Source organism: Dipodomys ordii, unplaced genomic scaffold (assembly GCF_000151885.1).
Source record: "Dipodomys ordii isolate 6190 unplaced genomic scaffold, Dord_2.0 Scaffold34, whole genome shotgun sequence".
NCBI classification, from domain to species: domain Eukaryota; kingdom Metazoa; phylum Chordata; class Mammalia; order Rodentia; family Heteromyidae; genus Dipodomys; species Dipodomys ordii.
In genome coordinates this window covers 2,080,399-2,102,521 of record NW_012267250.1, presented here as the reverse complement: position 1 = coordinate 2,102,521, position 22,123 = coordinate 2,080,399, and the positions used below count along the sequence as shown (strand labels likewise).

The window sequence follows — 22,123 nt, the reverse complement described above, 5'->3', positions numbered from 1 at the left end:
TTTTTTTTTTTTTGCTGGTTGTGGGGCCTGAACTCTGGGCCTGGACGCTGTCCCTCAGCTCTTCAGCTCAAGCCTAACACTTGACCACTTAGCCACAGTACCACTTCCACTTTTTCTGCTTATGTGGTGCTGAGAAATCGAACCCAGGGTCTCATGCATGCAAGGCAAGCACTCTACCACTGAGCCACCTCCACCTTCCCTTAGAATAGTCTTTTAATGAACATAAACTCCCCTTCACATGGGATTGTAGAAGCTTCTCATTTTGCAGATGGGACATCCGAGGCCTAGAGACGTTAAGTGATTGAACATGGTCATACAGGCACATCCAATACCAGACCTCCACTACAGTATTCTCTCTGTGCTTTAAGTTGTATTTGTTTTAACTTTACCAAAGTTTCCAACTACACACTTGCAGCAGGCATATTTTATGTTTTTGTATATATTTTTTATCGTAAAAATACTGTACAGAGTGGTTATAGTTACATGAGTAAGGAGGTAATGAGTACATTTCCTATCAGGCATTGTTACCGCCTCCTTTGTGTTAGGTTTTTAAAAAGAGGTAGCCGAGTAAGAACAGCACCAGCACACATGTGGTATTCAGGTAAGGGGTAGGTTTATTCAGTAGACCTGCTAGACCAGGCAAGGTTGGCACTCCACGTGGCTGGGAAAGGCCTGGGAATGAGAGAGAGCTGGGAAAGAGAGAGGAAAGAACTAGAAAAGAGCAGAGAGAGCTAGAAAAGAACAGAGCGAGAGCAGAGAGGAACAGAGAGAGCTAGAAAAGAAGAGAGAGAGAGCTAGGTAGCAGAGAGAGCTAGAATAGAACTGAGAGAGAGCTAGAATAGAGCAGCAAGAGGAGTAGAAAAGAGCAGCAAGAGAAAGTATGGGCCTGCGCTAGGCCTTATCTAGGGTATGGGCGGAGAAAGGTGTGGCCACATCAAATTCAGATGTGACCTCAGCAGATGCAGATGTGACCTCTTCCAGGTGTCCCAGTTGCCTAGGTAACGCAGGTACTGGGTGGAGACTTTGCTGGGAGGAGGGTGGAGTCTGCTGGCCATCCAGGAGCGGACCTTACACTTTGTTTTTCATATTTTAATTTTTGATATTACTATTTAGTCTTTTTCACTTTTCTAGACACTTGCTTATTGTGTATTTGGTTTGGGGTGAGCCTCTCAATAGCCAGTGTTTCTATTTTATTTCTTTTCTATTTAGGATAGTAATAAGCCACACGACACTAACCAAACTTTGGTATTCAGTTTGTTTTGTATGAGTATTTTTCACTTTTACTTCTTTCCTCAGTATAATCTAAACTGTGGTTAAGAGTCAGGAAGGAAAGTAGAAGGTGAGGAATTAAGACAAATATATATAGTTGTTGCCTTTAAGGAACCCAAGTGGTCACTGAATACTATTATTTAAAAGTTTTATTGTATTTCACTGAGTATTCTACTTTGACACATTTCATTATTTTGTTGCAAACCCTTGACTGTTATTAATTTTTATCTGTTAAGATTTCTTTTGTACTGATGAGGTAGAGTTGACTGCCTAATAAGAATAAGGCCCTGAGTTCCAACTCTAGTACCTCCTATCTTCCCTCAAAAGATTTCTTTTGTAAGATGAAGATAGCTTCATGGTAGAGAGTGAAAAGTCCTTCCTACATAGATAATTCTATGACAAATCACTTCTGTATGCCTTTCCTGTTAATCTTAATCCTTTTTGCACTTTATGTCTAGTACCACTTTGTACTTATTATTATTTTCGGTTGTGGGACTTGCACTCTGGGCCTGGATACTGTCCCTCAGCTCTTAAGATCAAGGCTAGCATTCTACCACTTGAGCCACAGTGCTACTTCCGGATTTCTGGTGGTTGATTGGAGATAAGAGTCTCATGGACTTTTCTACCTGGGCTGGCTTTGAACCACGATCCTCAGATCTTACCCCCTGAGTAGCTAGGATTGCAGGCGTGAGCCACCGGTGCCTGGCTATTACTATTATTACTACTATTTTGGTAGTTGTTGGTTGTGGGGCTTGAACTCAGGGCCTTGGCACTGTCCCTGAGGTTTTGTTTTATTTTGTTTTTTCCCTCTCAAATCTAATGCGTTACCATTTTGAGCCAGAGCTCCATTTCCAGATTTCGGGTGGTTAATTAGAGATAAGAGTCTCACGTACTTTCCTGCCCTAGCTGACTTGCAATCCTTAGATCTCAGCTTCTGGAGTAGTTAGAATTACAAGCATGAACCACCAGTGCCAGGTTCATTATTTCTTTTATTATCTTCAAATAGTTGTACAAAGGGTCACAACTTAACATGTTCATGTGGACAGTGCGTATCATCCTCTCTCCTTAGATCCTATCCCCACTAGTCTTCTCAAGCTTTCTTGTTCCATGTTTACGAATGTACTTTAAATATGTGTGTATTTTCCCAGCAGTCCTCTCTCCATTTGTCCACCCTCTCCTTTTAGTTTCACCCCGAGACAACATGTTTCAGTATTTTGGTATTCATTTGTTAAACTGTCTGTGAATTGTTCAAATGGATTATTATAAAATTTCTCCCAATGCTTCTTTACTGCTTGTTTCTCATATAAGCACGTATGAGGCAATGATAAAAAGGAATCATATTTTAAATTTTAATTACACTTAAATGTTTAAATCCAAATCACCATTTGTATATCTTTTTAGTATGTTGAGAAACCATTAACATACCATAAGAAACTTTTGGGTGTGTAGGGCACTTGCCAGAGAAGATTTAAACTAAGAAAAAGTCTTCATTTTTACCCTGCCAACCCTTTCCCTGGTACCTTTATCACTACCTAAGCCAGTAAGTGGTGGGTGGGCCTTTTATGTTTATGTATGAAGACCAGCATATTTTGTGTGTGTGTTTCAATCATGGAGTTTGAACTCTGGGCCTGGGTGTTGTCCCTGAGTTTTTTGTGCTCAAGCCACACTCCACTTTTGGCTTTTCGATGGTTATTTGGAGGTAAGAGTCTCACAGAATTTCCAGCCTGGTGGTTTTGAACTGTAGTCTCAGATCTTAGCCTTCTGAGTAGCTACGGTTATAAGTATAAGCCTCCGAAGCCCAGCTGTGCATACACTTTTTAATAATTACTGTTGGTTTTGTCTTTAGTGAAAAATACTGTTTCATAGGATGCTGGCTTTGACTAAAATTTGAGTAAAATATTTTGCTACTTTTTTTTTTTTCTTTGCCAGTCCTGGGGCCTGAACTCAGGGCCTGGGTACTGTCCTTGAGCTTCTTTTGCTCAAGGCTAGCACTCTACCACTTGAGCCACAGTGCCATTTCTGGCTTTTTCTGTTTGTGTGGCACTGAGGAATTAAACCCAGGGCTTCATGCATGCTAGGCACACTACCACTAAGCCACGTTCCCAGCCCTTTTGCTACTTTTACATTTAAAAAGTTTTCATTGTAAGTTGAAGAATAAAGCAATAGTAGAAATAGTTGGATTTTTGTAATCAAAGATACTGGGCTTGAGTTCTTTCTCTGGTATATACTATGGTTTGGGGCAAGCTTTTCAATGCTCTGCATTTGGCTTCCTCATATACGGAAGGAACTAGGCTGATAATATTAGCACATGGTACTGAGTGTAAAACAGAAAACTTACAACTCTTTCATAATGTGTATACATTGTGTAAACATTTAGTAGTCAATTCTCCACTTTTTCCTCCATCTTCAGTAGTATTTTATGTTTTTGTTTTGTTTTGAACCCAGTCTTGGGGCTTGAACTCAGGGAGTGGGTACAGTCCCTGAGCCTTTGTGCTCAAGGCTAACTTTCCACCTCTTGAGCCTCAGCTTCACTTACAGCTTTTTTTTTTCCCCCTCCATTAATTGGAGCTAAGAGTCTCATGGACTTTTCAGATTGGGCTGTCTTAACACAGTGACCCTCAAATATCAGTCTCCTGAGAGGCTAGGATTATAATTGTGAGCTACCAGTGCCTGGCCACATTGTTTTATTTTGAGTTATAATGTGAAATTTGATTTATTTCTGATTTGGTTAGATAAGAAAGCAGTGGGTTGTGGGTTATTAGATATATTCAATCTTCATTGGAATTAGTCTTTGAAACTCTAAAGTAGAAGAACTATACAGATTATTATTTTTTTTTTTCTGGTCGTGGGGCCTGAACTCTGGGTCTGGGCATTATCCCTCAGCTTTTAGCTCAAGGCTAGCGCTCTACCACTTGAGCCACAGCACCACTTCTGGCTTTTTCTGCTTATGTGGTGCTGAGGAATTGAACCCAGGGCATACAAGGCAAGCACTCTACCACTGGGCCACCTTCCCAGCCCTATACAGATGTTTTGAAGGTTTCTGAATGTATAATAGTACAGGCCCACTGTCACTTGTTTCAAGCTTTTTAAGCCAGTTATGTTTTAATCTGCAGAAAAATTTCAGTTTTTTAAAGGGTAATATGGAAGCATATATTTTGTATTACATAAATAAACAGTAGGATTTTGAATGGTACCTAGAATGAAATGTTTGGTTTTATACCAGGTGTGTGTGTATGAATGTATGTATGTATGTATGTATGTATGTATGTATGTGTGTATGTATGTATGTATGTATGTGTGTATGTATGTATGTATGTATGTGTGTGTGTATATATGTATGTATGTGTGTGTGTGTCTGTGTGTGTGTGTATATAATATATATAATCTCAAGTACATACATCTTCATAGTTTTAGATCTGGTTCTGCTAAAATTGATACTACCAAAAACTTAAAAGAAAATGTGTAGGTGTTTTGGGGAATGTTGGAATTGCAGATTAAGGAATTGTGGACTTCAGCTTGTTTTAAACTGCTCTTTCTCTCTCTGTCTTTCTGTCTCTCTGTCTCTCTCTCTTTTTCTGTCTTTCATTTGGTTCAGGGCCAGGATGCTGTCCCTGAGGTTTTTTTTTTTTTTTTTTTTTTGCTCAAGGCTTATGCTCTACTAGAGCTCAACTTGTGGCTGTGTGTGTGTGTATTAATTGGAGATAAGTGTCTCATGTATTTTCCTTCCTGAGTTGACAAACCATAATCCTTTGATCTCAGCCTCATGAGTAGCTAGGATGTTAGGATTACAGTTGTGAGCCACTGGCACCTGGCTAGAATGTTTATTTTCAATATTTTCCCTTCTTTCTCTTACCCCCTCCATCCCAATTTGTAGGGTTTGAACTCAGGGCCTTAACAGTGTCCCCAGCATACTTGCTGGGTCTGGTCTGTACCACTTGAGCCATACTCCCAGGTTTTTTGCTTGAGTTTTTAGATAGGGTCTTAATGTTTGTGCCCAAGACTATACTCAGACTACACTCTTTTTACATGTCTCCCAGTAGCTGGAATTATATGTGCATACCACCATGTTATACTTTTTGGTGAGATACTGTCCTGTCAACTTTTGTGGGGCTGGCCTTAACCTTGCTGATCTCTGCACCTCAAGTAGTTGGGATTGCATGTGTGTACCACTACACTTGGCCTAATTATCAATAGTTTTAAAATATCTTATTGGCTAGTAGTAGTACAAAGATGTTACTGCATAATGATACATAGGATCTTTTTGAAATCTATTAGTGTAATATATATATATATATATATATATATATTTTTTTTTTTTTGTCAGTTGTGGGGCTTGAACTCTGGGCCTGGGTGCTTTTCTGAGCTCTTCAGCTCATGGCTAGCAGCACTCTACCACTTGAGCCACAGCACACTTCCGGTTTTCTGGTGATTAATTGGAGATAAGAGTCTCACTGACTTTCTTACCTGGGATGGCTTTGAACCACGTGCCTCCGGTCTTAGCCTCCTGAGTAGCTAGGATTACAGGTGTGAACCACCAGCCTGGCTGTACATATGGTTTTTATGAGTAAGTGCATAATAACAAAAATATCACTACTATGAAATATTTGTATGGTCTAATAATCCTGTCAAAATTTTATTCTTTATTGATACTATATATTCAATTAAAATTGAGAGTCTGGGCTGGGAAGATGGCTCAGTGGTAGAGCGCTTGCCTTGCATGCATGAGGCACTGGGTTCGATTCCTCAGCACCACATAAACAAAAAGAAAAAAACCAGAAGTGGTGCTGTGGCTCAAGTGGTAGAGTGCTAGCCTTGAGCTGAAGAGCTGAGGGACAGCTCCCAAGCCCAGAGTTCAGGCTCCACGACCGGACCCCCCCAAAAATAAAATAAAATAAAATAAAATTGAAAGTCTGAGAGATTATTGAAAAAGATGGATTTTGGCATCGCTAAAAAGGAGAAAGGCTTAATTAAAAAAATTTGTATGTAGACTGGGAGCATAGATCAGTGTTTTGAGTTTTTGGCTAGTATGAGTGAGGCCTTGGGCTCAATCTATAGTTAAAAAAAAATTAAAGCTAGAAGCAGAGTTATGGTTCTAGTGTAGAGCACTACCTCTGAGCACAGAAGCTCAGGGACAACACATAGACCCTGAGTTTAAGCCCCAGGACCCCCTCCCCCGAAATCCAAATAGCAGATCTTACGTTCTAATACAGTTGGGACAGTATTGTCTAATCTTTTATTTTGTATGTTCTACTGTTAACATGTTTTAAAATAATGGCTTGAGATTTATACATGCTTATCTGTGAAGATAATATTAAAAATAGAATGTTTATAGGTACTTGTGAAATAAAGAAATACATCCTAAAAGCATGGAAAATTTGCATAGAGAAAACTTGGAGACTAATGCAGATGAATTTGTAGTTGTATATTAGTGGTGTCACAAATTTTATAAGAAAATGTACAAACCAATGTCATACATTTTTTTTTTGTTGGTCGTGGGGCCTGAACTCTGGGCCTGGGTGCTGTCCCTCAGCTCTTCAGCTCAAGGCTAGCGCTCTACCACTTGAGCCACAGCGCCACTTCCGGCTTTTTTTGCTTATGTGGTGCTGAGGAAAAGAACCCAGGGCCTCAGGCATGCAAGGCAAGCGCTCTACCACTGAGCCACCTTCCCAGCCCTAATGTCATACATTTAACCTTTTAAATATAAATATAACCTTAGTTTCCTTAATTAGAAAATGAGGATAATAATAATTCCTACTTTACAAAATTCTTGGGATTAAATAAGATAGTAATGATAAAAAATTTAGTATAATGCTGGGCATACAATAAAAGTTCTAGAAATGTTGGCTGATATTAATACATTCTCCCAAGACCAAAGGTAACTTATACAACATTTAAACTTTTTTCTAGATGTGCTGAAAGACATTATGACACCGCCAAATTTAACTGCAGAGGTATGTATAAATATACTATAATACACTGTAGAGCTTAAAATTAGTAGACTGTCTTTTATTGACTAGTAGTAATGAATTATCTAGATTATTGAGTGAGATAAATATCTTAATGATACTTCCATAGTTTTTAAAAGTCAATTTTTATGTTATGCTTTAGGAGTAAGTGTATCATAAACATGTGACATTGTCAGGAAAACTGAGAATTAGGAAAATGGGCTAAGAATTAGTGTCAGTATAATGAGGGAAAAAGCAGAACTATTTAACTGTTCTCTATACTGATGAATAACTTAAGAGACTGGAAAGGGATTTAAAAAAATGTAGATTAAGAAGCCTAAAAGATGGATACATTTATTACCCTGCTTTAGATGGATTCTGCTCCATATATAGGTAAATTCTGTTTTAACCCATAAAAACTTTCACTTACATTTGGCAAATGCTGCCACAATAGTTAAAAAGAGAAATGAATACCATTAGCAATTGATTGATAGGTTTGCCATTGATCTCTCCTGAAAATCTAAAATGAACTTTCAGACAGTTAGTTTGAGAATTCTGAAGCACTAATGGTTGATCTTACTCACTAGAATTTTTCTGTTCCTTTTTTTTTTCTCTTTTGATGAAGTTAGGCTATTGCTTACTAGGCAAAACATGCCACAGTTGAGACAGTTGAGGTTTATCTACCTTTAAATAGACTTTTAACAAATTTTCCTAAATATTTTTGTTTGTCATTGGGGTAAGGAACATGGAATGACTGTATAGATAATGAGATGTTTTCTTTGAAATGTTTTATGATTAAACAGTAATAATATTGCTCTTTTTATTAGAAAACACATTTAGAAGATGGGCTCTGGCGTTTCTTGTCTGTATTTTTAGCTACTAAGGAGGCTGAGGCCCAGGCAAGAAAGTCTGGGAAACTCTGATCTCCAATTAACTATCAAAGAGCCAGAACTGGAGCTCTGACTTAACTAGCCTTGAAAGAAAAAGCTAAAGGGTAGTGGCCACACCTTGAGTTCAAGCCCCAGTACTGTTATCAAAAAAATGCATTTGGGGCTGGGAAGGTGGCTCAGTGGTTAAAAGCGCTTGCCTTGCATGCCTGAGGCCCTGGGTTCGATTCCTCAGCAACACATAAGCAAAAAGAAAAAAGCTGGAAGTGGCGCTGTGGCTCAAGTGGTAGAGCGCTAGCCTTGAGCTGAAGAGCTGAGGGACAGCACCCAGGCCCAGAGTTCAGGCCCCATGACCGGACCCCCCAAAAAAAAATGCATTTACATCCTTGACAAGTGGCCAATGTGACATTTCATTTTGCATTCAGCTATATATCTGATGTACTGTGATCTGCTACCTTGCACAGCTTCTGCTTGCATGAAGTGAGATCCTCCCTGTCTAATGGATACATCTAGGAATTAGTAGTAGTTTCTATTCTGTTCTAAAATTAAAAGGTTAATGAACAAGCTGAGTACCAGTTGTTCATGCTTAGCTACTTCAGAAGCTGAGATTAGGATCATGGTTCAAGGTCAATGTAGGTATACTCATGAGAACCCTTCCCACTCCATCATCAAAGTTTGGTGGCGTGCTCTTGAAGCCTACCTACCTGAGAGGCCTATATTGAGAAAATTTGGGTTCTAGTCAACCTGGGCAGAAAAGTTCACAAGACCCCATCTAAGCAGAATGAATCAGGGAATGGTGGTGAGCCCCTGTCATGCCACACTGGGAAACAAAAAAAGGAAAGGTTGTATTCTAGAAACAGAAAGGAAGGCCCTATAGCAAAAATAATCAGGCATGACTCAGTGTAAGGTGCCTGCCTAGCAAGGGTGAGGCCCTGAGTTTAAACCCCAGCAGGCTCTCCCCCCCCCCAAAAAAAAAAAGTTAATGATCAATAAATTCTTTTCAGGATGGCACTGGGGTTCACCTCTGTAATTATAGGCTCAGGAAGCTAAGATCTGAGGATCACTGTTTAAAGCCAGCTTGGCCAGGAAAGTCCATGAAACTCTTACCACCAGCTAACTCAAAACCCAGAAGTGTAGCTGTGTCTTTAGTCTTGAGTGAAAAAGGTCAGGGACAGCATCCAGGCCCTGACTTCAAGCCCCAGTACTTCCACACACATACATACATACAAATTAAAAATAAATAGTTAAATTCTTTTCCTGTGGAAGTCAGTTTTAAAAAATTATTATGAAATAGTTGTACACAGGAGTTATATTTTCATGAAGCAGATAATAAGTACTTCTTGGTCAGTGTCACTCCTTTCTTTTTTTGCCCCCATTTCCCCCTCCTGTCTCTACCCTCCTTACATAGTTCAGTTTTTACATAATATACTCACAGGTTTTACATAATTGGACATTTTCTAAACAGTTGAGTGTATTTTCACCATTTCTAGTTAACATTCAGTGAAAAGTTGAAGAGAGTTTCTTGTCCTTACTCTGAGGTTGTCTTTTTACCACAGTTGCACAGTATCCCTTTGAAGACCATAACCCACCACAGCTAGAACTCATCAAACCCTTTTGTGAAGATCTTGACCAATGGCTAAGTGAAGATGACAATCATGTTGCAGCAATTCACTGTAAAGCTGGAAAGGGACGGACTGGTGTAATGATTTGTGCATATTTATTGCATCGGGGCAAATTTTTAAAGGCACAAGAAGCCCTAGATTTCTATGGGGAAGTAAGGACCAGAGATAAGAAGGTAAGCTATATCTGGTGTTTTTCTTTTTCTCTTCCTGGATCCAAAAAAATTACTGGAAAACAGATTTTTCTCTCTCTAGGTTTATTGAAGTATAATTGACAAGTAGAAATTATGTATATTTGTAGTGTATAGACTAATATTTTGGCAAATATATACATTGTGAAGTGACTACCACAATCAAGCAACTTAACATGTGCTTTACCTGCCTCACATAGTCATTCATTCTTTCCTCACTGTGGTGAAAGCACTTGAGATAAGTATACATGATTATTAGTTGCCATCACCATGTTCTGCAGTAGATCTCTTATTCATCTTGTTTAACTGAAAATTTGTACCCTTTGAGCAAATCTTTTCCCCACTCTCAGCCCCTGAAAAACATATTTTTAAAAGATCAGATGCTTTATAACTTCCCTATGAGCAAATGGCAGGTTTCATTCATTTTTTTCTTCATGCTATTTTCTTATCATGCTAAAAACAACTGTAACTGTACTGAGAATATGGTGTCACAAAATTCTTACAAAGCATGATTAGGAAAACATAATAAAAATAAGCTTGATTTTTCTGCTGTTTGCGAATAAAATGTCTGGATAATTTGAGTACTATAACATTATAATGTGTAGCCTCTTGGTTTGTATAATAAGTAAAATTATTACTATTATTTTATTTTGTCGTTCGTGGGGCTTGAAATCTGGGCCTGGGCACTGTTCCTCAGCTCTTCAGCTTAAGGCTAGTGCTCTACTACTTGAGCCACAGCAACACTTCTGGCTTTTTCTGTTTATGTGGTGCTGAGGAATTGAACCCAGTGCCTCATGCATACGAGGCAAGCACTGTACCACTGAGCCACCTTCCCAGCCCAATAAAATTATTTTTAGATGATACTTACAAAAGAAGGGATAATTAGATCAATCAAGGATTCATTGATTACTCAGAAAAATAAAGACTTGATAATCAGTGACTAATTTAATTTGTGTATTACATAAAAAAGTAAGAACAAGCTCTTGGGAGGACTTTAATAATGATTTTAAAAGATTCCATTTGTTTGCATGTTAAATATAGCAAAACCTGTTAGCATTGAATACACATGGTTTGTGTGCTTTTTACCTTCTCCAAAGACAAAACCCCAAACCACTCCAGATTGATGTATACTCACGTAGGGAGTTCTGCTGATAGAAATGCCACAAGTTTGTGTAAAACTGGATTCTAGTTTTAGTAGTCAGGCAGTTTTGTCTAGGTTAAGCCGCTTCTTAACTCAATTTTAGATGAGAAGCAAATGATCATATCTATCATTTTAAGCAGTGTGTTTGCATTGGCTCTTACCTGATTTCTCTACCTCTTCTTACTCTTCAGTGGTACTAGGGTTTGAACTGAGGGCAGTGTGCTTGCTAAGCAAGTGCTCTGCCATTTGAGCTATACATAAAGCCCTTAGTTATTTTGCAGAATAGGGTATATCATGGGCTGGCTAATCTCAGACTCTAATTCTCCCAACTTCTCCCTTCTAAGTATCTGGATTATAGACATAAGCTACCATCACTCACCCTCATCTCTTATTTTGTAACCTTTTTGTTATTGTTTGAATAACTTACAACATTATAAAAGTACTAGTTACTGGTTATAATTCACAGCATATATATGTTAGAAATCGGGTAAAAAGTTTCTGATAAAATGGAAGTTATATCATGATTCATAATACTAGATTTAAGCTGGAGACTCTTAACCTCTTCATGTTATAAACTTTAAAAATCCAATGAAAGCTGTAACCTATTCCACCACCAGTGTGTATAATATATGTAAAAAAAATTTAATTAGTGTTTTTAATTGCACCAAAGCATAGAATGTGTCAGGTACTAGCTACTCAGGAGGCAGAGATCTGAGGATCATGATTTGAAGCCAGCCCAGACAGAAAAGTCCATGAGACTCTTATCTCTAATAAACTACTTTAGCTATGGCTAAAGTGGAAGGATACTATATCCTTGAGCAAAAGAAGCTCAGGAAATGCAACATCCTGAGTTTAAGCCCCAAGACCAGCACAAAGCAGACAAACAAAAACACAGAATTTAAAAGAAAAGTCTTAAAAGAATTATGTCTCTTTTTCCCCATGCAAAAATTGGTGGCCATCAATGAGTATTTAAGTGGTACAGATTAACTAAAATCAAGCTTTACTTCTGCTCAGCAGTAAATTTTAATGCAATGTAAAAGAAGTTGAAAGTGGGCCATTGTTTAAGCTAATGCAACTTTTATGTCATCCTTGATATCCAGTCAGTTTTGGTGAAAAGAAGTGCTGAAAACTATCTCACAAATGAAAGACTAAATGGAATGTACAGATTCATCTGACCAATGAAAGCAGGCTTGTGTCAAGAAATGAATTCTCTAATGCTTTTGAGAAAAATTCATGTTGCAGCATTTCTTCAAGTTTAATGAGATCATTTTTGGCAAGATCTAAGGATTGCAGTTTGAAGCCACTCTGGTCAAGAAAGTTCTCAAGACTCTTTATCTCTAATAAACTACTCAGAAACAACTGGAAGTGGGGCTGTGGCTCAAGTGGTAGAGCACTAGTGTTGAGCACAAAGAGGCTCAGGGACAGTGCCTAGGCCTTGAATTCAAGCCCTGGGACTGGCACAAAAACAAAAACAAAAAGAAAAAAACCACTTAACTGGGGGCAGGAGACAGGAGGGAAAAAAACTGGGAAAAAACGAGGGAAGAGGTGACACTGCTCAAAAAGAAATGTCTTATTACCTGACTTATGTAAATGCATCCCCTCTGCACATCACATTTACAATAAAATTTTTTTTAAAATTTAATTTACCATTTAACTTACCTACTAGAATGCTTAAAAAGTTATATATATATATATATATATATTTGGTGCCAGTCCTGGGGCTTGAACTCAGGGCCTAAGCATTATCCTTGAGGTTTTTCTGCTCAAGGCTAGCACTCTTATTACTTGAGTCACAGTTCTACTACTGGCTTTTTTTTTTTTGGGGGGGGGGTGGTGAATTGGAGAGAAGACTCTCATGGACTTTACTGCCCAGGCTGGCTTTGAATTGGGATTCTTATATCTCAGTCCCCTGAATAAGATTAGACTGTGAGTCACTGGTGCCCAACTAGTAATATGTTTTTAACCTGTCTTGAGTAACAGATTTTATGGTAAAGCAGACCTTAGGTGAGCATGATAAAGCTGTTTTGATACAACTGTTACTTCTTGCCGTGGCTTGCTCATGTGTTTGGTGCTTTAGCACTTGAGCCCCGAATTTTGCTAGTTAATTTGAAGAGTCTCACAGACTTTTCTAGATGTGTTGGCTCCTGATTGTAATCTTGCAGATCTTAACTTCTTCAGCAGCTAGTATTACAGGCTCATGCCACTGGCATCCAAACTAAAACAGTTTCATTCTTAAAGTATCAGTGTAGGTTTATGTCTGTCTTACCAATATTTCCTTTTAGTTTGAACCTTCGCCTTTGCTTTCTTGTAATTGTAAAACATTATTACATAAGAGGAATGCATTTATCTGGTCTGTGGTTTGTATAGGATTAATTTAGACTGTCTTTAATATTTTGTTTGTATCCTTGATTTTAATTGTAGAGAAATAATAGAAAACTGAAGAAAATTGTGACATTCTGGTGACATTTATGTAGTAGCAGAATCTGTTTTTCTTGTTTTGAAGAGAAAAATAGGGATTTATTGTGGTTTTGGTAATAATTTGTAGACTTTTCAGAGAATACTCAAAACAATCTGACTTGTCTTTACATAACCTCTGCAAACATGGTATAAATTAGCTAGTAGGATGTGAATGCAAATTAATGATAAAATGTGACATTGCTATTAGTACTGAGGTTTTGAATATTCAAGGGTCAATTTATACCTTCTGCAAAAAAAAAATCCGAGAATGTGGTAACAGTTTGAGATAAAGAAGACTCCTACTTTTTATTCATAAATTTATAAGGAATCAACTATATTACCCTTCTCTAGGAGTAATTTGTATATTTAGTATCCTTTAGAAGTTGTGAGAGATGGGGCTGGGAGGGTGGTTCAGTGGTAGAGCACTTGCCTTGCATCCTGAGGCCCTGGGTTCGATTCCTCAGCAACACATAAGCAAAAAGAAAAAAGCTGGAAGTGGCGCTGTGGCTCAAGTGGTAGAGTGCTAGCCTTGAGCTGAAGAGCTGAGGGACAGTGCCCAGGCCCAGAGTTCAGGCCCCATGACTGGACCCAAAAAAAAAAAAAAAAGAAATTGTGAGAGATTATTCAAGTGCAAGCCATGAGGGTTTCCTGATTTCCCCTTCCCCAAAGAAAACATGTTTAAAGGCAATTTCTAGGGTCAGTTCCCAACTATTGCATGCCCCATGCTTTCTGTATCTGCACTTACGTTTCAATAAATGATAATTCATCTACTTACTGTAAATTATGAAGAAAGTATCACAAGATTGGTAGTATGAATTTTGGAAGTATTCATGAAATTTCTTAGTTTAAATAGGCTAATTTCTATTGTATGACAGTTGTTACTAGTTTCCTTCTTTCTCCTCCCTGTACCTCCCAGAGTAGTGGCAAGTAAAGTCAATGTTAATATTTATTTTCTTTATAAACTTTTAGGAAAAAATTTGAATAGTTTCTATTTTCTTTGTTTCCAAATCAGCTATTAGAGATAAACTTCCTATACGAGCTCTCTCCATGAGTTTAAAGATTAATTAAACCTTCTAAAAATAATGTGTTAATTTTAAGTGATGTCAAAAAGGAATTTATTAAAAATTTTGTCTTAGGAATGAATGTTCGTGATTTAATTTCATATTCAGGTTATTTTTATTTTTAGTCTTCTGACTAAACTTTCTTTTTAAGATACTAAATGAAAATTTCATGTTTCATCTATATTTAAAACAAAGTAAGCTATAATTGCTCTGTTAAAAACAAAATTTTATAGGGCTGGAATGTAGCTTAGTGGTAGAGTGCTTGCCTAGTATGGATGAAGCCCTGGGTTCTATACCTCAGTACCACATAAACAGAAAAGGCCAGAAGTGGTGCTGTGGCTCAAGTGGTAGAGGGCTAGCCTTGAGCAAAAGCAGCTCATGGATAGTACCCAGGCCTTGAGTTCAAGCCCCAGGACTGACAAAAAACATCTTCCAAAGTAACATTTTCCCCATCTTATTCATTAGAGATAATCTGTGTTACTTTGATATGTAAGCCTATTGTACAATCCATAGGTTCATCAATGGTTAATTAAGACTCATTCTATACAAAGGAGGAGCAGATCTGCAAAGATCAGACAGTCCTGAGTCTTAATATCTGTGTGTAATAACTGGAAACTATATCTTGATCTCCAGATCACTGTGCTTTCTACCTGGTTCTACTGTCCATTTCTTCTTCTTCTTCTTCTTTTTTTTTTTTTTTTGATACCTAAAGTAGAAAAAAGCTTTAAAAAAGAAGAATAGTTGCTTTGGAATATATGTGTACTTTTCAGTTTCAAATCAAACAAATATGACTAGAAGAATAGGGGAATTTTATTGACTTACATAACTTGAGAGCTTTGATCTGAACCTAGGTGCTCAACAAATAAATGTTAAGACCTTGTCACCTTCTTTCTCCGATTCTCCCTTCCTACCCTTTTCTATTCTTCTCTATATATACTCTATATAGAATTTCTATAAGCAATGTCAAAGTATAATTCCTAGTAGCTTCATGTTTGCGTTCTAATTCTATAGGAAAATAACAGTTTGAGCAAAAATTCATAGTTTGGGTTCTGATTTCATAGTTTGGGTTCTGATTTTTCTGGATTGGAAAATATGCCTAGATCTGAATGAAACATTCTAGCCAGGGAATAGAAATATCTGATTGGATCATGTATGTGAAGCTGAAGAATAGGGTCCAACCCCCAAACCACAGGGAGCAGAGAAGCATTAACATTCATTTTCAAGGATTCTATGGATTGTTTAGTACTTAAAATTAGCTGTGCTATTTGTTGAATATGTCATTAGACTTTGCTTCATTTCTTTATGCCTTCAATTCTTATTGAGTTAACATTTATAAAGTATTTATGTTTCTGAAAATTACTAAATATTTATATATTTGTTAAAGAAAGAGAAACATTAAAAATATTAGTTTCGTAGAAGTGAATGACAAAAGTGCACTATACTTTGGAGATTAATCGTAGATGGGAAAAATAAATAAATCACATAGCATGCCTCTTATTAGTAGAATCCAGGACACTTGAGTAAAAGTTTTAGACTCAGACTAACATTTATTCACTTAGGGAATCTGTGTTCTTGGTTTTAATTAAGGTAATTATGTACAGTGAGAAAAGAATTGATGATGACTGGTAGTGTTTGTACATACCTATACTCCTGATATTCTGAAGGCTGAGACGAGGTTTGTTTGTTGCTTAGGGTCAGCCTGGGCTACATATTAAGATCTTGTCTCAAAAAGGTAGAGGTGTTGATATCTACCTTGTAAAAGTGTGCTTATGTCAGGAAGGAATGTGTGTAGAATATCAGCAAGTAGGTACAGAAAGTACTGTTAAGAGATTTATTTTTCTAGCCAATTATAGGAGCCATATTTTCTCCTTTGTTGAGTACTGTCCATTGGTTATAGTCTTTTTAATCATTCTGAAATACAGTTTTCCAGGCCTTAAGATACTATTATTTGGTTAAAACATCTACATTATTTCTTGGTTTAGACATGAAAAAAGATGATAGATATTTTGACCAGTTTGGTAGGTTTAGAAGATGTGTGTAATTCATACTTTTAAATCTTTTTAAGGACATTAGTCTTATTTTAATGAATTCAATTTGAATTTCAAAAGCAGATTGAAAATATCTCACTGACTAGCATTAAAGCAAAAAGTATAAAACTGGATCAGAAATTCATTTTGCATTGGCCCAGGTACATTCCATGTTAACTCTTAACAGGAACATGTGTGCTAAACTAACATCAAAATGTATGAAGCAAAGACAATGAAGAAGAAAATGTGTAGAAATGATAGTGCAAATCTTTAGTATACTTCAAGGAGGCATAAAATAAGATATGTAGGTAGTAAATAAAATAACCTATAAAATGTTTTTCTGTCCTCTACAAAAGTTATGAAGATTAATACTTTACTGGGCTACAATATATGTTAATAATTGGTATATATGTATAATTAATAATTTATTAGGCTAATTATATATCTATTTGAAAGAAATGTATAAGTCCTATTCCTTGATTAAAGTTGAAACAATGTAAATCCATATAGAAATTTAAAGCTATGTTCTTAAATAATTGAGTCAATAAAAAATACAGATTCATATTAGTGATCAAGATTCATAATAAGCAAAGATTAAAATATAAATTTGTGAATTAAAAATAAACCATTTGAACTAGTAAGTCCAAATACTGATTATATTGAAGTGCCAATAAAATCAGTACGTCTCTTTTTAAGCCAGTCAAGGAATATAGAATGGATAAGGGCCAAAAATAAATGAATAACCATATCAATAATTGTGGAGATGGTATTAAAAACAGTTTAGGCTGGGCACTGGTGGCTCATGCCTGTAATACTAGGTATTCAGGAGGCTGAGATCTGAGGATCACTGTTCAAAGGGTGCCTGGGCAGGAAAATCTGAGACATCTCTAATTACCCACCAAAAATCCTGAAGTGGTGCTGTAGCTCAAGTGGTAGAATGCTAGTAGCCTTCAGCAAAAAAGCTCAGGGACTGTGCTCAGCCCCAAGTTCAAGCCCCATGACTGACTTAAAAAATTCCCCAAACCAAAACAGTCCAAATATTAGACTACATACAAGTTAACAAGAGGTAAATCTAGTGGTAAAAAGAAAGTAGATTAGAAAATAAATCAATGAGTTGTATTGCCTACTGCAAAATTATGGACAAAATTTGAAAAAGAAAGGCTATAGAAAACCAGAACTGATATAATTTTGGTAACTGAATAGATCTGTAAAAGTCAAAGATAAACATTTTAAATTAACTTAATCTTTGGTTTGTCTCCCATTATGTGGATGTTTTTTGTGTGTGTGTTTATATCAGGTAGAATGCTGACTGATACACCAATCTCTGACCTCCATTCTATCGCCTTTACCTTTGTCATTCATAGTTTTGGTTGTCTCCATTTCTTTTCTTTTCTTTTTTCTTTTTTGCCGGTCCTTGAAATCTGGGCCTGAGCACTGTCCCCGAGCTTCTTTTACTCAAGGCTTATAGTGCTTTACCATTTGATCCCCAGTGCTACTTCTGGCTTTTTTTTTTTTTTTTTTTGAGTAGTTTATTGAAGATAAAAGTCTCATCGACTTTCTTGCCCGGCTGGCTTTGAACTGCAGTCCTCAGATCTCAGCTTCCTGAGTAGCTAGGATTACAGGTGTGAGCCACTGGTGCCTGGCTTTCCATTTCTTTTCTACCACCCTGTATACCAACTCCTGTCTTTCAGCTGTGTTTTCTTCCTGTAGCATGAAGATGTCAGAATAGTATAGTGGTTGAGTGGATACTCTGTGAAGTTTGTAATTTTGGTTCACCTGGTACTGATATAAATTATAGGCTCAAAGACAACTAGCAGAGTCAAGTGTTTTTCCTATGTTTGCTTAGCTCTTTTTTGAGGAGGATTAACTGAGTATATAAACATCTATATTACATGTATACTTCAAATCACTTGTTTCTTGAGAAAACTTAAGGTTTGAAACCTTGTTTTATTGTACATGGATTTATACCAAAATGGCTATCATGAGAAAAAAATACTGCCTACTACAAATAACTTGAAAACCTAGTCTAGTAAAGTTTTATTTCTTTCACTTACTTTATTATTTTATTTTCCTTTGAGAGATAAAGTGACTTTGAACTCAGAATTCTCCTGGGATTATGGACATGCACTAAAATTCCTTCTTTTGCAATCTTTAACATTTTAATTTATTTAATTTTTGGGGGGCTACATTATTTAGTTCACATGGTGGTATGCAAGTGGTTACAATTGAACTAACTGAAGTATATTAGACTCTATAAAGAACTCAAATAGTATAAAGACGAGGTCAAAGCCCAACAAAATAAGCACCAGGAAATTAGTACTTGAAAGGGGAGGGTGTAGCCAAGGGAAGAAGGAAGGGAAGCAGGGAGAATGCAGTCAAGAATTCATTGTATATACCACAAAATTAAGAAGAATAAGGAAGGGGAGTGGGTTGGGAGGGGTGAGAATGTTGAAGGGGGTGACACTGATCACATGTGTTCATAAACTGGTTTGTTAAGTGGCACCTCCTTTGTACAATTACTTAAAGATAATAAGAGAAAATAAATTTATGTGGTTCAAAAAAGTACCTTTTCTATTCATCTTGCATCTGTTTACCACACCCATATCACGATGCTGTTTTATGTAGATAATTGTGTATGATAAATTGTTTGATAATGAATTGAATAATTTGCAAGGAATTATGTTTAGTGACATTTAAACATTTTTAAACTTTAAAGGTACTTTTTATTATGACTATTTGTAATAGTTCATCAGAGTAGCATTGTTTTCCTGTGTTTCTTTAAGAAAAACAATGGAAACAAAATTCGATATTCTAAAGTTATGCTGTATATCTAGGCATAATTTCTAAACTGTTAGTGTTTTTATATCATTTGTACTTTTTGAATGCTTATGATGAGCTGCATTTAATATTTGATCTTTTGTTTTTTAATATTTGATATTTTTGTTAAGAGGAAGGGAAGATATTATTATGTCCTCATTTTCCCGAAGAAATAACTTGGGGTTTCTGTTTTTACCATCAGAAATAAAACCCAAGTCTTCAGATTGCAAAACTTACAATCTTTACCCTCTTACCAAACTCTTAAGTCATTTGTCATGATTTCAGATTTATTTATTTATTTTTTTGGTCGGTTGTGGGGCTTGAACTCTGGGCCTGGGCGCTGTCCCTCAGCTCTTCAGCTCGAGGCCAGCGCTCTGCCACTTGAGCCACAGTGCCACTTCCGGTTTTCTGGTGCTTTATTGGAGGTAAGAGTCTCACAGACTTTCCTGCCCAGGCTGGCTTTGACCCGTGATCCTCAGATCTCAGCCTCCTGAGTAGCTAGGATTACCAGCGTGAACCACCATGCCCTACTCAGATTTTTAAAAAACATTTATGTATGTATGTATGTATGTATGTATGTATGTATGTATGCATGTATGTATGTATGTATGTTCATGAGCCTGAACTTTGGGCCTGGGTGCTGTCCCTCAGCTCTTCAGCTAAAGCCTAGCACTCTATCACTTGAGCTATAGCACCACTTTTGGCTTTTTCTGCTTATGTGGTACTGAGGAATCGAACCCAGGGCTTCATGCATGCAAGGCAAGCACTCTTCCACTGAGCTACCTTCCCAGCCCCTGATTTCAGATGGTTTATGCCAGTTTTTGCATGTTACATATGTGTTATGTATGTATTACATATGTAATGTATATGTATATATATAATTAAATGCCTACCTTTAAAAATACTAAGAATATTACAATAGCTACTCCCATACTTATCATTTAGTATACCTGTTTTAAAATTCATGTTAATGTGCTTTATACATTTTGTTTCCAGAGTTATTGTTACTTTTTTTTTTAACACATTGAGGAGGTTTAGATGCCAATAGTATACTTTAAAGTACAATTTTCTGTGTCACTTTTAACTGTTAGACTTACTGTTTATTATATTTCTAAGTTGAATTTTGCTTGTCATATCGTATAATACAAAAAAAACCCATAGATAATCACTCTGGTACTTCATTTATTCAGAATCATACTAAATGTATCATTGCAGAGATTTTTAAAAAATAATTTAGGTTCCCCTTTTATAACTACATGAATGTTATCTTTTAAGCATTTACAATACTTAACATTTTCTAAACTATTCTATACTTACCTAGTTTCTTCAACAGAGACATGTATGTATCATAGAAACATTTTAAGTACCCCTGTTAAGTAGTTTGTTACATTTATATATTATGTCAGCTGTACATCCCTAGTTTTGTTAGTATCTGAGGTTAATACCACTGTTTGCCACTGCTGTTTCTGCCTTTTAAAAGCAGCATCTATCTAGTTGTGATATGCTTTTGATGGAAAGTAGGTAACCACATTTGTTAGGAATTGTGTGTCTCTAAGTTCTTGTTAAGAGCATAGCTGTAGTGTGGAGGCCTTTGATAGTTATTTTGGCTATGCAGTGGCCTTTGTTGGGTTCATGTGTCAGAGCATTGTGATCTTTAAATAAATGAGTTAATGATAATTTTAAGGAGGAAAAGTTATTCTGAAACTTAGCTTTATATTGATGTTGCTCTGATCTTTCTCTATTATGGAATCAGATTTAAATACTAGTCATTTAAAGTCAAAATTTCAAAGTGTGTATGTTGGTCAATGGGTACAACCCATTTACCATAGCAATTTAGTGAAATGACTATAATGAAAATTTCCTTTTGAATTTGGCTTCTCTCTTATTTTTTCTTTCTGTCCACCAGGGAGTAACAATTCCCAGTCAGAGGCGCTATGTGTATTATTATAGCTACCTGTTAAAGAATCATCTGGATTATAGACCAGTGGCACTGTTGTTTCACAAGATGATGTTTGAAACTATTCCAATGTTCAGTGGCGGAACTTGCAGTAAGTGCTCTAAATTTTCATCCTTCCATTTCTTGGAACATTTTTCTTAACATATCCACAAAGAAATTTACCACACTTTAAATTCATAGAGAAGAGTGTATTTCTGAGTCTTGGAATCATTTAATTAGCTCCATTGTTTAGCTCATTGGGAAACTAGGAATAATGGGTTTTAATGATCTTGAAGCCAAATTATATTTACAAAAACATCTATGTTACAGGCATAAAAGATAGCTTAAATTCTGATCATATGACTAAAAATCTTGTTCATAAGAACTCCAGCATGAGTGGAGGAGATGTACCAAAAGGGAATGCTACTACACTGTTGGTGGAAGTGTAAACCACTCTGGCAATATGGAGGTTCCTCAAAAGACTCCACATAGAGCTCACCTATGACCCAGCAATCCCTCTTCTGGACATTTACCCAAATGATTACAAACAAGACCACACTACAGCTACCAGCACAACTAGGTTTATTGCAGCATTATTTACCATAGCTAAAATATGGAACCAACCCAGGTGCCCCTCAGTAGATGAATGGATCAAGAAAATGTGGTATATATACATGATGGAATTCTATGCCTCCATCAGAAAGAATGACATTGCCCCATTTGTTAGGAAATGGAAAAACTTGGAAAAAATTATATTAAGTGAAGTAAGCCAG

At 36.6% G+C, this 22,123-nt stretch overlaps 1 protein-coding gene across 1 annotated transcript in view; it reads left to right on the top strand.

Moving 5' to 3' along the window:
* Pten (phosphatase and tensin homolog) overlaps positions 1–22,123 on the top strand; it is a gene marked incomplete at its 5' end in the record, with an annotated part of 84,072 nt that overhangs the window by 44,486 nt on the left and 17,463 nt on the right. Inside the window, 3 exons of the mRNA XM_013017044.1 lie at positions 7,177–7,220; positions 9,658–9,896; positions 21,321–21,462. Coding sequence (XP_012872498.1) covers positions 7,177–7,220; positions 9,658–9,896; positions 21,321–21,462 — 425 coding nt within the window. The remainder of the gene's footprint in view (positions 1–7,176; positions 7,221–9,657; positions 9,897–21,320; positions 21,463–22,123) is intronic.